Genomic DNA, 12,664 nt, shown 5'->3' on the forward strand with positions numbered 1-12,664 from the left:
GTGCATATACTTTACACTTGGTGTGGTAGCCTTTATATTGACTCTCTTATATAGACATAGCCCTCTCTGTGTGTAGATAAATACTACACAATTATATGTCCTCAATGTAACTCAGAGTCATGGGGGCTAGATTGCATACCACCAAAACTAAAACATTTCAATAAGTTAAATCCATTTATTTCTTTCTTGATCAATATTATGCAATAAACAATCGGGTACAATACAACAAAACGAGCGATCCGAAGAAAGTAAGGAAATAAGAGTGTAAAGAAAAGGCAAAAAGGAAAATTAGAAAGTTCATAGAGATACTGAGAAACCAGACAATTTTACTGCAGGACAATAATTAAGGTTAATAACTTAATTAGCATGTACAATACAGAACGTGTTCTGCTGAGTGTCTCAACTATACAATGTTCAACTTTGCATAGAGTGTCTATCACTTATTCATATAGAGACAAAGGATTGTCTTTATGGCTAAACGGATTGCAGTCCATAAAAGAAAAACATTTGGATCTCAATGGCTGTTGAGTCTTGTCTACATATATGCGTTGGTACTATTCCACAAACAGCACACAACTCCTGTGTAACAGGAGAGTGACGTAGGGGCGAATTACGTTTCAGCGGTAAGGAGGCTATCCGCCTTCCTCAGGACCAGGAGTATTAAATCAGTTCAAAAATGACCCCTAAAGGAGAAGAATAGAAAGGGGAAGTTTTATTCCTAGAGGAGGCCTCATAGTCGACAGCATCATAGGCTCAAAGGCAATTATTCCCTAGTGTGGGCTTGAGTGAGGCTGTACATATGAGGTAAAAATGTCAAAAAGAGGATTAGTGTATGGCTATGGCATAATAGAATGGTCTCTAGCCTACATACATTAAAAGAGAAATAAAGAAGTTAAAAACATATCTACAGAAAAGAATGTATGTTCCAGCGGAAATGAATGGCAGGGAATGCATGTGAAGTGCTGCTCTGATCATTGTTATCCAAGAAATAGATCATACATGCAGCATAGTACGCATGGCTATATATGTCTGAGGTCTCAAAGGGAAAGATCACAATTCTTATTTCAAAGTCAGGCTAATTTTCTTTGATGTGTAGCCTGCAGGTATGGATGCTACGTCTGTAGGAGCCTTGCGTGGGATCTGTGGCTGTTAAATCTGCACAAATTATTATAAAGAGGACCTGCATGAAAACAAGTGTCTTGCTATCATACTTGAGACTAAGGATTCTCTCTGTATGACGCCAGGCACCAGACACACCGTATCACACGCTTCGCGCCAGCGTGATGTTTATGTAGAAAAAAGGTCTGCCTGCAATGAATAGTGACAACAGACTACTCACAAGTAGCAAGTCCAGCAGGGAACACCAGGTAACACCAGACACACTGTCCCACACAACGCCTAGAGACAGTTTGTGTGCGGGGGTGAACCTTGATTTCAGGTGGCCCCATGTGGTGGATGGGGCCACTATAGAAGTACAGACAATAGACATCACCATAGGTACTGGAAAGGGGGGGCTGACTGCAGCAGTCACCCCTATACATTATAATATGCTTGTTTGAAGGTATATTTATAGATGTATAGATGTTTATAGTTATCTATATATAGTCCATGTCAATATTCCAGTAGGATTAGTATGGGGAAATGATAAGAGGAGGGGCAAGAAGTTAGAGATAATAGAAGTGTTGATGGTACCCTGGCGTGAGGCAGGTAGGAGAGCAGTGGCTTGACAGATGCCGCCTTGTGGATCACTGGGGTCATCTGCTGAACCCCTCTGTGTTGCTGGGTTGGGCTTACAGGGTCTTTTCCATCACTTCCACCCTATGGGTCCCCTTCCAGCATCTCTGAGGACGGATCGGCTGGCTGACTGGGGGGCTGATCCCTGGAGGAAGAAATTATGCCAGGGGACCTTAAGAGGAGATTAGTGTTAGGAATGTTTAGTAAGAATGTTTGTGTTTTTATGAATAAAGAGGGGTCTCTGTTGGGATCCTTAAAAAATCCACTGTGGTGTCTGTCTCATGATGGAGTAAGGGAAGGAGTCGGGGTGTAGCCCATCTCCTGTTAACTATGATTTTATTTGCAGGTGTGGCGCTCCTCCCTATGCAGCTGATCTGGCAGATGGGGTTGTTTGTTCCTGTGGGGGCTGCCTCTGACCTGGGGAAGGGATATGCCCTGGGCCCTGCACTGGGCAGGGTCAGAAACTGGGGCTACATTAGACTGGTTACATGTTTTTGTTAGAAAAACAGACAAATCTGTAATACTTGAATCTAAGCAAATGTATACACCATATGTATTTCCTGTGCATGATACTATTTAGTTTATTTGCCAAAAGCATGAGAGCCGCTTTACTCATGTTGATCAACGCCCAATAACCTGTTCTATGGGATGGTGCGCTCTCAGTGCAGACTACAAGCTTGTTTTATTTTTGTTCTGTTGGGAAAGATTTCCATTTATGAGTAATTTTCCCTCCAGTTGTGAACCCACCAACTTTTTGCTGTCTGACCATTCTAGCCTGACTTTTGCGAGTGGAGCCCAGCCTTCTGCTGTACTCCGCTGGGTTTTTGCTCATTTTGTTATGGGGAAAATGACAGGCCCTTAAGACAGTCAGTACTGGGAGACTTTGTTTCCCTTAGTCTTTCACTTTGTTGCTATTCTTCAGTAACATTTTATCAGTGCACAATGTACCTTACAGTACAGTGCGCTGGTGTCCTATTTCATTTTTAAGGCCCTAGAGCATCTCGAAGGAATTTTGGTGACTGTACAAGTGTTTTCTACTCTTTTCTATGGTCCATACTGTGTTTACCACTTTAGGCCCAGGACAGTGGCCAGTGCCTAAAATGGCCATGCCACAAGGTCCTTTGTTCTGTCCTTTGGCCATCTTGTCCCTTTGCCTTCCCCAGGTCGAGCAGACCCAGGAAATTCCTTGTGTGGTCATGCAGACCTCTGTGCAAACAGAAGGTTTTGCGGGCTTCTGCATGCCTTGTGAGTGTTCTTCCAGGATGTGAGCTGGAGTGGTCTAGTTCCAATACACATCCTGGGTGCTAGGATGTCTGGTGTGCTGGGATGACTGGGACCACTGTGGTCCGTGATTGGTCCACATGTGGGATGACTTTATGTGAGCAGATCTCTCATTGGTTTCTCTTCGTTTTGGCGCAAAGGAGATTTTGGATAAGAGAAGGTCTCTGACACCCATTCCAGGTCTATCTTCTGAGTTCACACCGAACTTAGTAAAGGAGCCAAGTGTTAGGAAAGATTTCCAAGTATGTGTAATTTTACCTCCAGTTGTGAACCCCCCCCAACATTTTTTCTATTGTCTGACCATCCATCCTAGCCTGACTTTTTCCAGTGGAGCCCAGCCTTCTGCTGTACTCCGCTGGGTTTTCTCACTTTATGGGGAAACTGACATGTCCTTAAAGACAGACAGTACTGGGAGACTTTGTTTCCCTTTGTCTTTCACTTTGTTGCTAATTTTTAGCAACATGTTAACAGTGCACAAGGTACTTACAGTACAGTGCGCTGGGGTCTTCCTTTCATTTTTTAGGGCCCTAGACGCCATCAGAGGATTTTTCGATAGAAATGCAAATGTGCCTTGGACAGAGCTGGTGGCAGCTGTTATTTTTCCTATATTTGTAACCCTTTCTTGTGGTCCATATCATGTTTACCACATGTGTCCCTGGACAGTGGCTTGGCCCCAAAATGGGCAATCCAGGAGGTACTTTGTTTTGTCCTTTGGCCATCTTGTCCGTTTGCCTTCCCCAGGTCGAGTGAAACCCTTCTTTGGTCATGCAGATCCCTGCGCAAAACAAAGCTTTTGCGGGCTTCTGCATGCCTTGTGTGTGTGTGTCCCTCCAGGATGTGGGCTGGACAGTCTAGTTCCAATACACGTCCTGGGTGCCAGGATGTCTGGTGTGCTGGGAATGACTGGGACCACTGTGGTCCGTGATTGGTCCATGTCTGGGATGGCTATATGTGAGCAGATCTCTCATTGGGTCCTCATTGTTTTGGCGCAAAAGGAGATTCTGGATAAGTGAAGGCCCCAAACACCCATACCAGGTCAATCTCTTGAGTTCTCACCGAACTTAGGATAGGAGACAAGTATCCTGAAACCAAGAAGTAGAGCTGAGGAACCGCTAGTGACCCGCTGGAAGGTTTGGCACCCTGAGCCCACTGTTGTCCTGTCGGACCCCCTGTTTCTGATCGAACCTAGAAGGCTTGCAAGGGCGCTTCGCCCCATTGGAACAGTGGGACCAACTATTTTCAGCACCTCCTGCTTAACCTGTAAGCAAGCCTTTTCAAAAGTGTTCCTGGACCGCCCAGTTCGTATGGGACCTTTGCCCTGAAACCGTCGCCGCCCACCTAGCATTCCTATGTCTGGAATTAGGAGATTTGCCTGAGCATACGCGGTCCCCTGTGACCCAGCTGTGGTGATTAACTTCATGGGTGCCTTGCTCCTGTGCCCCCCTGTGCCCTCAGACTCGCTGCAGTGGAACTGCCCTGACCCCTTCACCAGGAATGGAGAAATCACCACTGTCCTGCCACGGAATCATTCCCGGAACGCAGCCCCTAAAAAGGCGTAGAGCTGTGCAACTGCAGGACTTGAACCTGCGACCGAAGTAGACTCGACTGCAGAAGTTTGGTCTGGAGTGTGTCGAGGGTCGGTGAGTACCTGCAACCCTTACCGGTGGCCCCTGATGCATCCATAAACTTTTAAGAACGAGTGTCCCCTGAGGGCCTCTCTTCTTTATCAAGGTAGCCTGTGCTACTGAGCTATTCTCAATTCTTGGATCCTGTTCTGCGCTCTTGGGGAGACCCGCCTCGAATAGTGGGCACTTATTCTTCACTGCCTCACCCACTTCCTGAGTCGCTACAGCCCCTTGAAGAGACCCTGTTTTGAACTTAACCGCACGATTGTGTGCGCCAGCACTGAATGTACTTTTGAGCTCTAGGCTCCACTCATCGTAGGGACTGGACTGCTTCTTAGCTAGGGTTTGAATTTTGAAGGACTGCCTAAACAATATTCACATTGTGTTACCCCTTTCTTTGCAGGTTGTGGATCTATACTGTAAATATTCCTTTAGGCTATTGGTGACTGTACATATGTTTCATAGCTAGTGTTGTGTTGTTTTCGTTGATACTGCTGAGATTTGCTGTGTGTTTGATTTAAAAGGCCTTTAATAAATGTATATGTATTTTTGGATATATACACCTGACTGAGAGTAATTTGTGGTGTTGTTTACTGTGTGCGCTCATTGTGGGCTTTCGATCACCCTCACCCCTCATGAGACCTAGTCTTGATGGCCGCTAATGCTACCTTGATTGGCCTGGCTTGTCCAGAAGGTTAAATAGAAACTAAGAGAGGTAGGGGGACGAAGTATTTATACTGTTCCACCAAACAAGCCCCTAGGCTAAGGAAAAACCTTCACATATAATACAAAAAGTTTGGTGGACAGTGTAATGACCAGGTGGAGCATCTACCTTTAGCTGGATCAAGTTTCCTAACCAGAAAGGAAAACACATGTACCTCACCACATTAGAGTGAGAGAACAAATCACCAAGTTAATCCTGCACAATATACATTCAGAACAAGAGTTTATCAAATATATATATATATATATATATATATATATATATATATATATATATATATATATATATATATATATATTAGATTAATTAACAATATTTAAAAAAAGATCCTTCAAAAAGACAATTCATATTCTGCAACACAATACAATAGAGATGTGAAAGGTGCACAAGAACAACTCAAGAAAAAAATACACGGGAAACAGTGACAAAAGACGGAACCATAATCAATCAGGTCCCATATCAAAAATAGGGAAAAATCACTATTCAGAAAAACACTCAAGGGGCCAAAAATAATTCACCCACAATGTGCTTACAACTCAATTATACCAACTCACACTATGCCCAATCAACCCTTGAAGGTTACCCTGTTCCAAGAAACTAGGCTGGCCTTCTGAACCTCTGCCCACCAGGTCAGAGTTCAGAAATCCATCTTAACATCTGCGCCATAACATAGGGGACATATTCAGATTGCATATCAGTCTGATCCCACCCAAAAGGACAGCACAGCATCAACATTTCAGGTCATTCTCCTCTGACCAAAAGCTGAAAAGCAGGCTCTCAACATTTGTCAAAGTTGTGCCAGCCCCTTCTTCATTCTTAGTAGAGTGACAGCCATGCTTTGGGAAATGTTGAAATGCTTAGAGTTGCTCCCTAAAGCAGTAACAGTAATACAGAGGTGGCTCTAAATGCATATAGAGATGCTGCATCTTGTCCGCTCCTCACTGATTATGCCAATAAGCCAGAAACATGTACCTGGGTTTGCTGTTATGTTTAGAAGCGACTCGCCTTACATTGGGTACTGGAATTCCCTAGCAGGAGGGACCAGAATGAAATGCAAAAGTATTTTTAGCCTTTAATTTGGCAAAGAGTTCAAACTTAACATTCGGTCTTCCTGAAGATAGAACCATGTTTTTGTCCTTGTTTGTTCTCAGAAGAGCGCCATTCCTTTATGCAATAGTTTGATGTTCTAATTCTAAATGAATTTGAAAAGAGAAATAATTAACCATAAGGTTTACAACTCTTTACTACAGGTGTTTGGATAGAGAAAGAGCTGTTTTGCTGCAACAAAGAAAAAGAGAAGTCATATCTGGTAGGTCGGTGAATAGATGTAATATTGTCCTCTGATAAAATTATAAATGCTAACCAAACGATAGCCGCTCAAGAAAAAGGCTAACAGCATTTCACTATGACTTACTCATACAGCAGTTTTTAGTATCTCACAATAGTATGCCAATATATGTCCTTTATGAAATAACGAACAAATGTGCTAGACGTGTTTATTTTGTTTTATTGTCTTTCTGAAACATTATTTAAGGCAAATTACAGTCACAGCATGAACAACTGTATATCACACATTTGTGGTACGAAATGTTTCTCTGGCGGCATCCCTAAGAGAATTTGGTGAAAGGAAAGGTTACAAAATGATAGACTGTCTTTCCAGCTGGGTTTTAATTAGTTTATGCCATTAAGCCTCTGTAGACATAACAATTGCGGTCATTATAAACGTTGTCTGCCGTAATTTATGTGGCCTTAAGAAAATATTCATACAAGCATAAGGAATGATTCCTTCTGTGATGCTCCAACAGTCATTTGGCAATAGTTTGGCTATGGTGGCATTTGCTGGACGCCTTCCTTTAGTCTGGCAAGTTCAAATGTTGTATTCAGTATGTCTTGGTCTTTCAGTTTGTCTGCTTGTGATATTCACGTTAAAATTACCAATTGGATTTGCTTTTCCAATGTTGGTTTAAAATCCTACCTCACCACCAAAACTCGGCACTAGCACAACAAGCAGGCATAATGTGTTTGGTCATCCTAGTTTGATCTCCGAAGTTATTGCCATTATTGCATCTATTTTGTCTTTCTTCGAAAACGCCTTCATGAAATGAACCATTAGCTATCACAGAGTATGTCTCCTTTTTTTATCTGTTCATGCCGTACGGCAACAAGATGCCATTTTAAAATGTGCAATCTAGATGTTTTTTTCAACTGCCATGTGGCCACTACATCTCTGTGAACAGACAATCAAAAATGAAGTACAGGGAAGTGCAGCTTCATGGGGAAGGCCTGTACGCTGAGAAATACATATGGTACATGATCAAGGCTGTTGCTGCTTCTATTTTTACAGAAGGCTTTTTAGGACCTGTGGAATTTTCCCACCAAAGAATTTGTTTGGGTATAGCCTCTTTCCCCATAGTCACTTACATACTTTTTTGGCAAATCTCAGAATGTCGTCTCTGTGCAACCAATTAATGAGTCCCAGGCTAATTCTTCTGCTTGAGGCTTCTAGTCACCAACAAGGGTTTTGATGGCACTGACTCAAGACTTAGTACTGCTGGCCTGTCAGAGTTGCTGGAACACTTAATTTCTACAGTAATGGAACCATTGTCTGCCCCAGGGCATTCATCACAAGGGATATTAAAGAGATAGGCCACTACCAAAGAAGTCATTCAAATCTAAATCAACTTACAAATAGATGTATGTGTGTTCTAACCCTGAGAGGGCAGATACTGATACTAAGGGGAGGGGGGTTTATGAGTAGCCAATGCCACTAAATCCAAATGATCCCAGTACAGAGGATTGTCACCAAAATAATAGCTCTTATAAACCCTTCAATATGGCAAAAAACATGACTGGTTTCATGGTTACTCTCAACTATTTCAAGCATACTATTTTGTGCATCTGTGATGGCATTAGCATGAACCCCAAACAAAAGCCTCACCCTCAAGGCAAATCATATTATAGGAAGGCTCAGCCATCTCTGTCGCAACTGATTCTGACTGTGTACAATCGTGATCCCTGTTTATCTGGTCTCATTAGGGAGAACTTTGTTACAATGGTTCTCTGGTTAGCAAAGATCATCAACAGTTCACCTATGACAGAGGTTGTCTTGGCACTTATGAAAACTGACTTAGTTTACCTATTGTGAAAACACACCCATCCATAGATCTCTGCTTTTCTAGTCTTCTTCAGCTAGCAGGAAAAACTGCGTTGAAATAGGCTGGTTATTTTATGTCTCGCAAAGTGGAATCAGAGCTAGTGATTGAATAAAGTCTGCCCTAGTCTGTGTGGCAAATGATTTGCTAATGGCAGTGGACTGAAGAGCGACCTTTTGACAAGAATGGTGATGGTTACTTGTTGGCCTATCTAAGAGAACCATCCTTGAATCGATTTCCTGCAAGTGAGCATTGGATCCTCTGTTTTGTCAGTGGGACCTGCGCTTTATGGGATCTGTGAAGGAGTTCCCTGCCTCCCCTCGTTAAAGGATGGTTGAGTGTGTCAATGGCACTGAGGGCTGCATGCAGAAACTCCCCTTACTACCCCCACCAACCCATATGCTAATTGCAGGGTACTGTCTCATTGCCTCACCATAGACAAGTCCCAGGTGTACAGTCCCTCCACCACCTTGCTAATCCATCAGAGCAGAGCCAGGCATGAAGGGTTAATCTCTATGCAAAACCCTTGTAAAAATTCGACATTGCAATGAAAATGCACCCCCTCCCAATTGAGAGAACCTGCAGCTCCTTTTACATAAATGTCCAGCTCCAATGTGGTGTGAGGAGTCAGGAATGAAACTCAGACACAAGTTGGTTATGTTTCTGCTTAGACATTTTTTAAACAAAACAAAGGGTTGGGAACAGGCCATTCTGACCCTGGTCTAAGAGGATTTGCCTTTCCTTATCCAAAACTAAGGATCAGTCTGCATCAGGATGTCAAAATCGAGATGTCCTTGTGTCCAAAAAGGTGAAAAGGGAAATGGCTTTAACCTTGATGCCTTTTGAAAAAGGGTGTTGATCAAGAAAAGGCTGTACATTGGCAGCATGCTTATTTAATCTGTATGTGTCAGATGCTGGCAATTATCTATCTGCTGTTGCCTTAATAGCTCCGAAGGTTGGCTTGCAACACCTGTCCTGGCTCGCATACGTGTACAATTTCCTCCTATTCGATACATCACGCGTAGGGCTGAGACTTTATAGAAATCTTTTACCACGTTTGCCTCAGACAACAGGCTGTAGATCTGTAAAACAAAAAAAAGAATTTTGGTTCTTTCAAGAAGCCCAAAAAAGCAACTTCAAACATGGGTATGGGGTGACGCCTGCATAATCCCTTCCTCTCGCATTACATACTTGGGATACATGATTTCTGCTACTCCTGTTATTATAAGTGTGAAAACTACACTATACCAGAGAGCAATAATGCTTGTATCTCAAGCACTGGTAATAGATAAAAAAAAATACTGCTCCTATTCAATTATACCCGCATTAAAATTCTATCTAGGCAAGGCTGTTCCAAAATTGATTTATGGCCAGGAATTGATTTAAATTCTAACCTGAGATGCTTAGAAGTATGGGAAGCTAAATTGTGGAGGTGGATTCTAGATGTGCCTAACAGTGTGCTGCTCGCGGCAATAAGATTCAAACTAGGTCTATCCTCTGTCTGTTAGGGTAGAGTGGAATCTGCTTTCCCTATTTAGAAAAATACTTGTATCTTCTGGGGACTCCTTGTATGTGAATCTGCTTGAAAGTATGGGGACAACTTGTGTTAGGAAAAAACCCAATGTTGTGAGGACAATTGTGACGCATTGTGCACAAATTCTTAATGAATTAAATGGCCCTCATTGATGGAAAAATGGGAAATTACGGTACCGTTATTTGCACCTTCCCCATTCCCTTTGAGCCCTATGGGGTTTACATTTCCTGGGCATAGGTGATTATTCCAACAGCTAGACTGGTCGTTGGGCTGAAAGCCTTTCGTTCTACACTGCTCTTCTCCTCTTCCTCATCCCAGTATTCAGAGGATTCTGGGGCAAGGAGTCCATTATTGATGTTTGATAAAGAGTTCAGATCATCACTTTAAACAGGCCTGGCTGGTAAAGAAGTTCTGGGTGATGAATAGATAGAACTGATAAAGGCATTCTCATTACTTTTTACATGATAGACCAAAGTTGGGAGCTTGGTTTGTATGCTTTGGTGAAGAATCTTTTCTATTCTTCCGAGGTGCAGGAGTTGGGGTATGGCAATAGGCCATGAGGGTATTGGGTATGAGAGGATTCTTCCACTGTAAACTGAGGAAACCATGTCTCATCAAATGAAGCCATGACATCTCCCCAGAGGTTGTCTCCTCCCATGCGATGCTCCCTCATGTAGCCTCCCCCAGGGTCACGATCAGGTAGCGGCTGCTGTCCCCTAGCCACATGGGAGGAGGTCACAGCCGGGGCATCAGTGATGACTCCAATGGATTCATCACAGTGGACAGTGGACAATGTTGTTGTTCCCCTTAAATGAAACTTTTGCATTCACTAGGCACATGATATGATGTGGCATTTATAACGCCCCTATACACAAGTGTTTCATGAATGTTAAAATTGTATCAAAAATTTCAGGGAAGCTGAGGAGATTCTACCAGATAGAATGTTACAAACCCACAGCTTCCTGACCGGGGGTGGATTATATCAAAGATCAAACAAAGTAACAGAAGTGTTGTCCCACTGCAGCTCAGCAGAAAGTTACTCTCCCAAGAATACAATTGTGCAGTTTCCCTCAGCACAGAGAGTAGTCACTAAACATGCTGAGGGAGGAGGGGCTAGGAGTAAAATACAAGCAGTGCTGGGGAAGATCAGAGTGATTACTGACTTCCAAGATGGTGACCAAGACAGTTATAGACTTGGTCATACCCTCAAGCCCAAAGCTGACCCATATTCAATCAGAGCCCATAAATAATTATTGGCCTATGTCTAGCAACGAATACAGGTGCAGAACCTCAACAGAACCCCTACCCAGCAGGAGAGGGAAGAACCAATGCAGCCAAGCCTAGTAGTGAGGGTTGCAGGAGGCACATGTTTGGCAAAGGCTGAAGGCTGAAGATTGGAGATGCTGGTGAGAGGAGAAACTGGAGGGACGGAGGGGTGTGGAGAGATAACCGTGGAAAGAAGGCAGTATTTACAGGTATGTTGACGGAAAAGGGGTGGTTCTAGCAGGGGGTAGTGGTATCCATAACGAGGAGGGGGGGGTTACATGGGAGGTATTGGTGGGATCTGTGACTCATGGAAATCAGACACCTAGCTAGTAGTAAGAGTAGAGCACAGGAACAATCAAAGCCACATCAGACTGAGACCTGCCATGGAGGAAACCTTATTAGAGAAGTACTTGGATTTTTCATGTTTCTGCCCAAGGCTTGGGAAGGATGAAGAACCACAGAGGGACTGGGAAGGACATTGTGGGACCACGTAATGTTTGAATGGGCCCACTAAGAAGTAATAGAAAGACACAAGGGCCTGTTCCCCAATTCTCTCTAACTTCCAAAACTATAAGCAGTAACACATAAGAGAGAGAATCCTTTTTATTTTCCACATGCTAGACAATCTAGTCACCATCTGTCCCTATAGAGAACTCTACTTTCCCTTGTTGGTGCCAAATTTGCCTTGGGGATAGTGGTGCGAAGCATATCTAGGGAAAAAAGCGAGAGAGCTGATCCTTCTCTTTAGCACTCCTAGACTAAGAAGCAGGAGAAAGCTCATGCGTCTGTGGCTAACTTGTACCAAATATGAAACAAGTTAAGTTACAAATGGTAAAGGTATATGTCTTCGAAACTTTAATGTTAACTATCCATGTAACAAAATCCTAAAAAATACCCATGCCAAGATCCTTCCTATATTTGGGCAGACCATCTAGACACTACCTTAGTTTGTGTGAAATAATTAGAGCATTATTTGAGCCCTCATTTATCTCCGGAGTGTTTGGTTGCTTCCATTATATACCCTATGAGTGTCGACCGATTTCGGTGGTATACAACAAATTGACCACCTTCTTCATGACAAGAGAATTGTGTGATTATTGTAGGGACTCCCAATACATAGATTTCATGTCATGCTTGAAGTCATCTCATCCGCTGTGTGAGAACATTTAAACGGGAGACAGAAAATGAGAGATACAAATGTTCTGCAATCATTAAAATTAGACTCGAAAGTAGCAATTACGCGGGATAAAGTTTTTGCATACTGGGAACAAAATATTTCAATAGCCATGTAGGGGTGAGTATCTATGCTCTTAAAATGCCAGTGTGCTTGCAGTGAGAAACCATCTTG

At 43.0% G+C, this 12,664-nt stretch overlaps 1 protein-coding gene across 4 annotated transcripts in view; it reads left to right on the plus strand.

The window, feature by feature from the left end:
- KMT2E (lysine methyltransferase 2E (inactive)) overlaps nt 1-12,664 on the plus strand; it is a 3,564,841-nt gene that overhangs the window by 638,695 nt on the left and 2,913,482 nt on the right. For all 4 annotated transcript variants that reach the window (XM_069629119.1, XM_069629120.1, XM_069629118.1 and 1 more), the window contains one exon: nt 6,615-6,673. In XM_069629119.1, the coding sequence (XP_069485220.1) occupies nt 6,615-6,673 (59 nt within the window). The remainder of the gene's footprint in view (nt 1-6,614; nt 6,674-12,664) is intronic.

This window comes from Ambystoma mexicanum, chromosome 12, assembly GCF_040938575.1.
Source record: "Ambystoma mexicanum isolate Mex_15411 chromosome 12, UKY_AmexF1_1, whole genome shotgun sequence".
In the NCBI taxonomy this organism is placed as follows: domain Eukaryota; kingdom Metazoa; phylum Chordata; class Amphibia; order Caudata; family Ambystomatidae; genus Ambystoma; species Ambystoma mexicanum.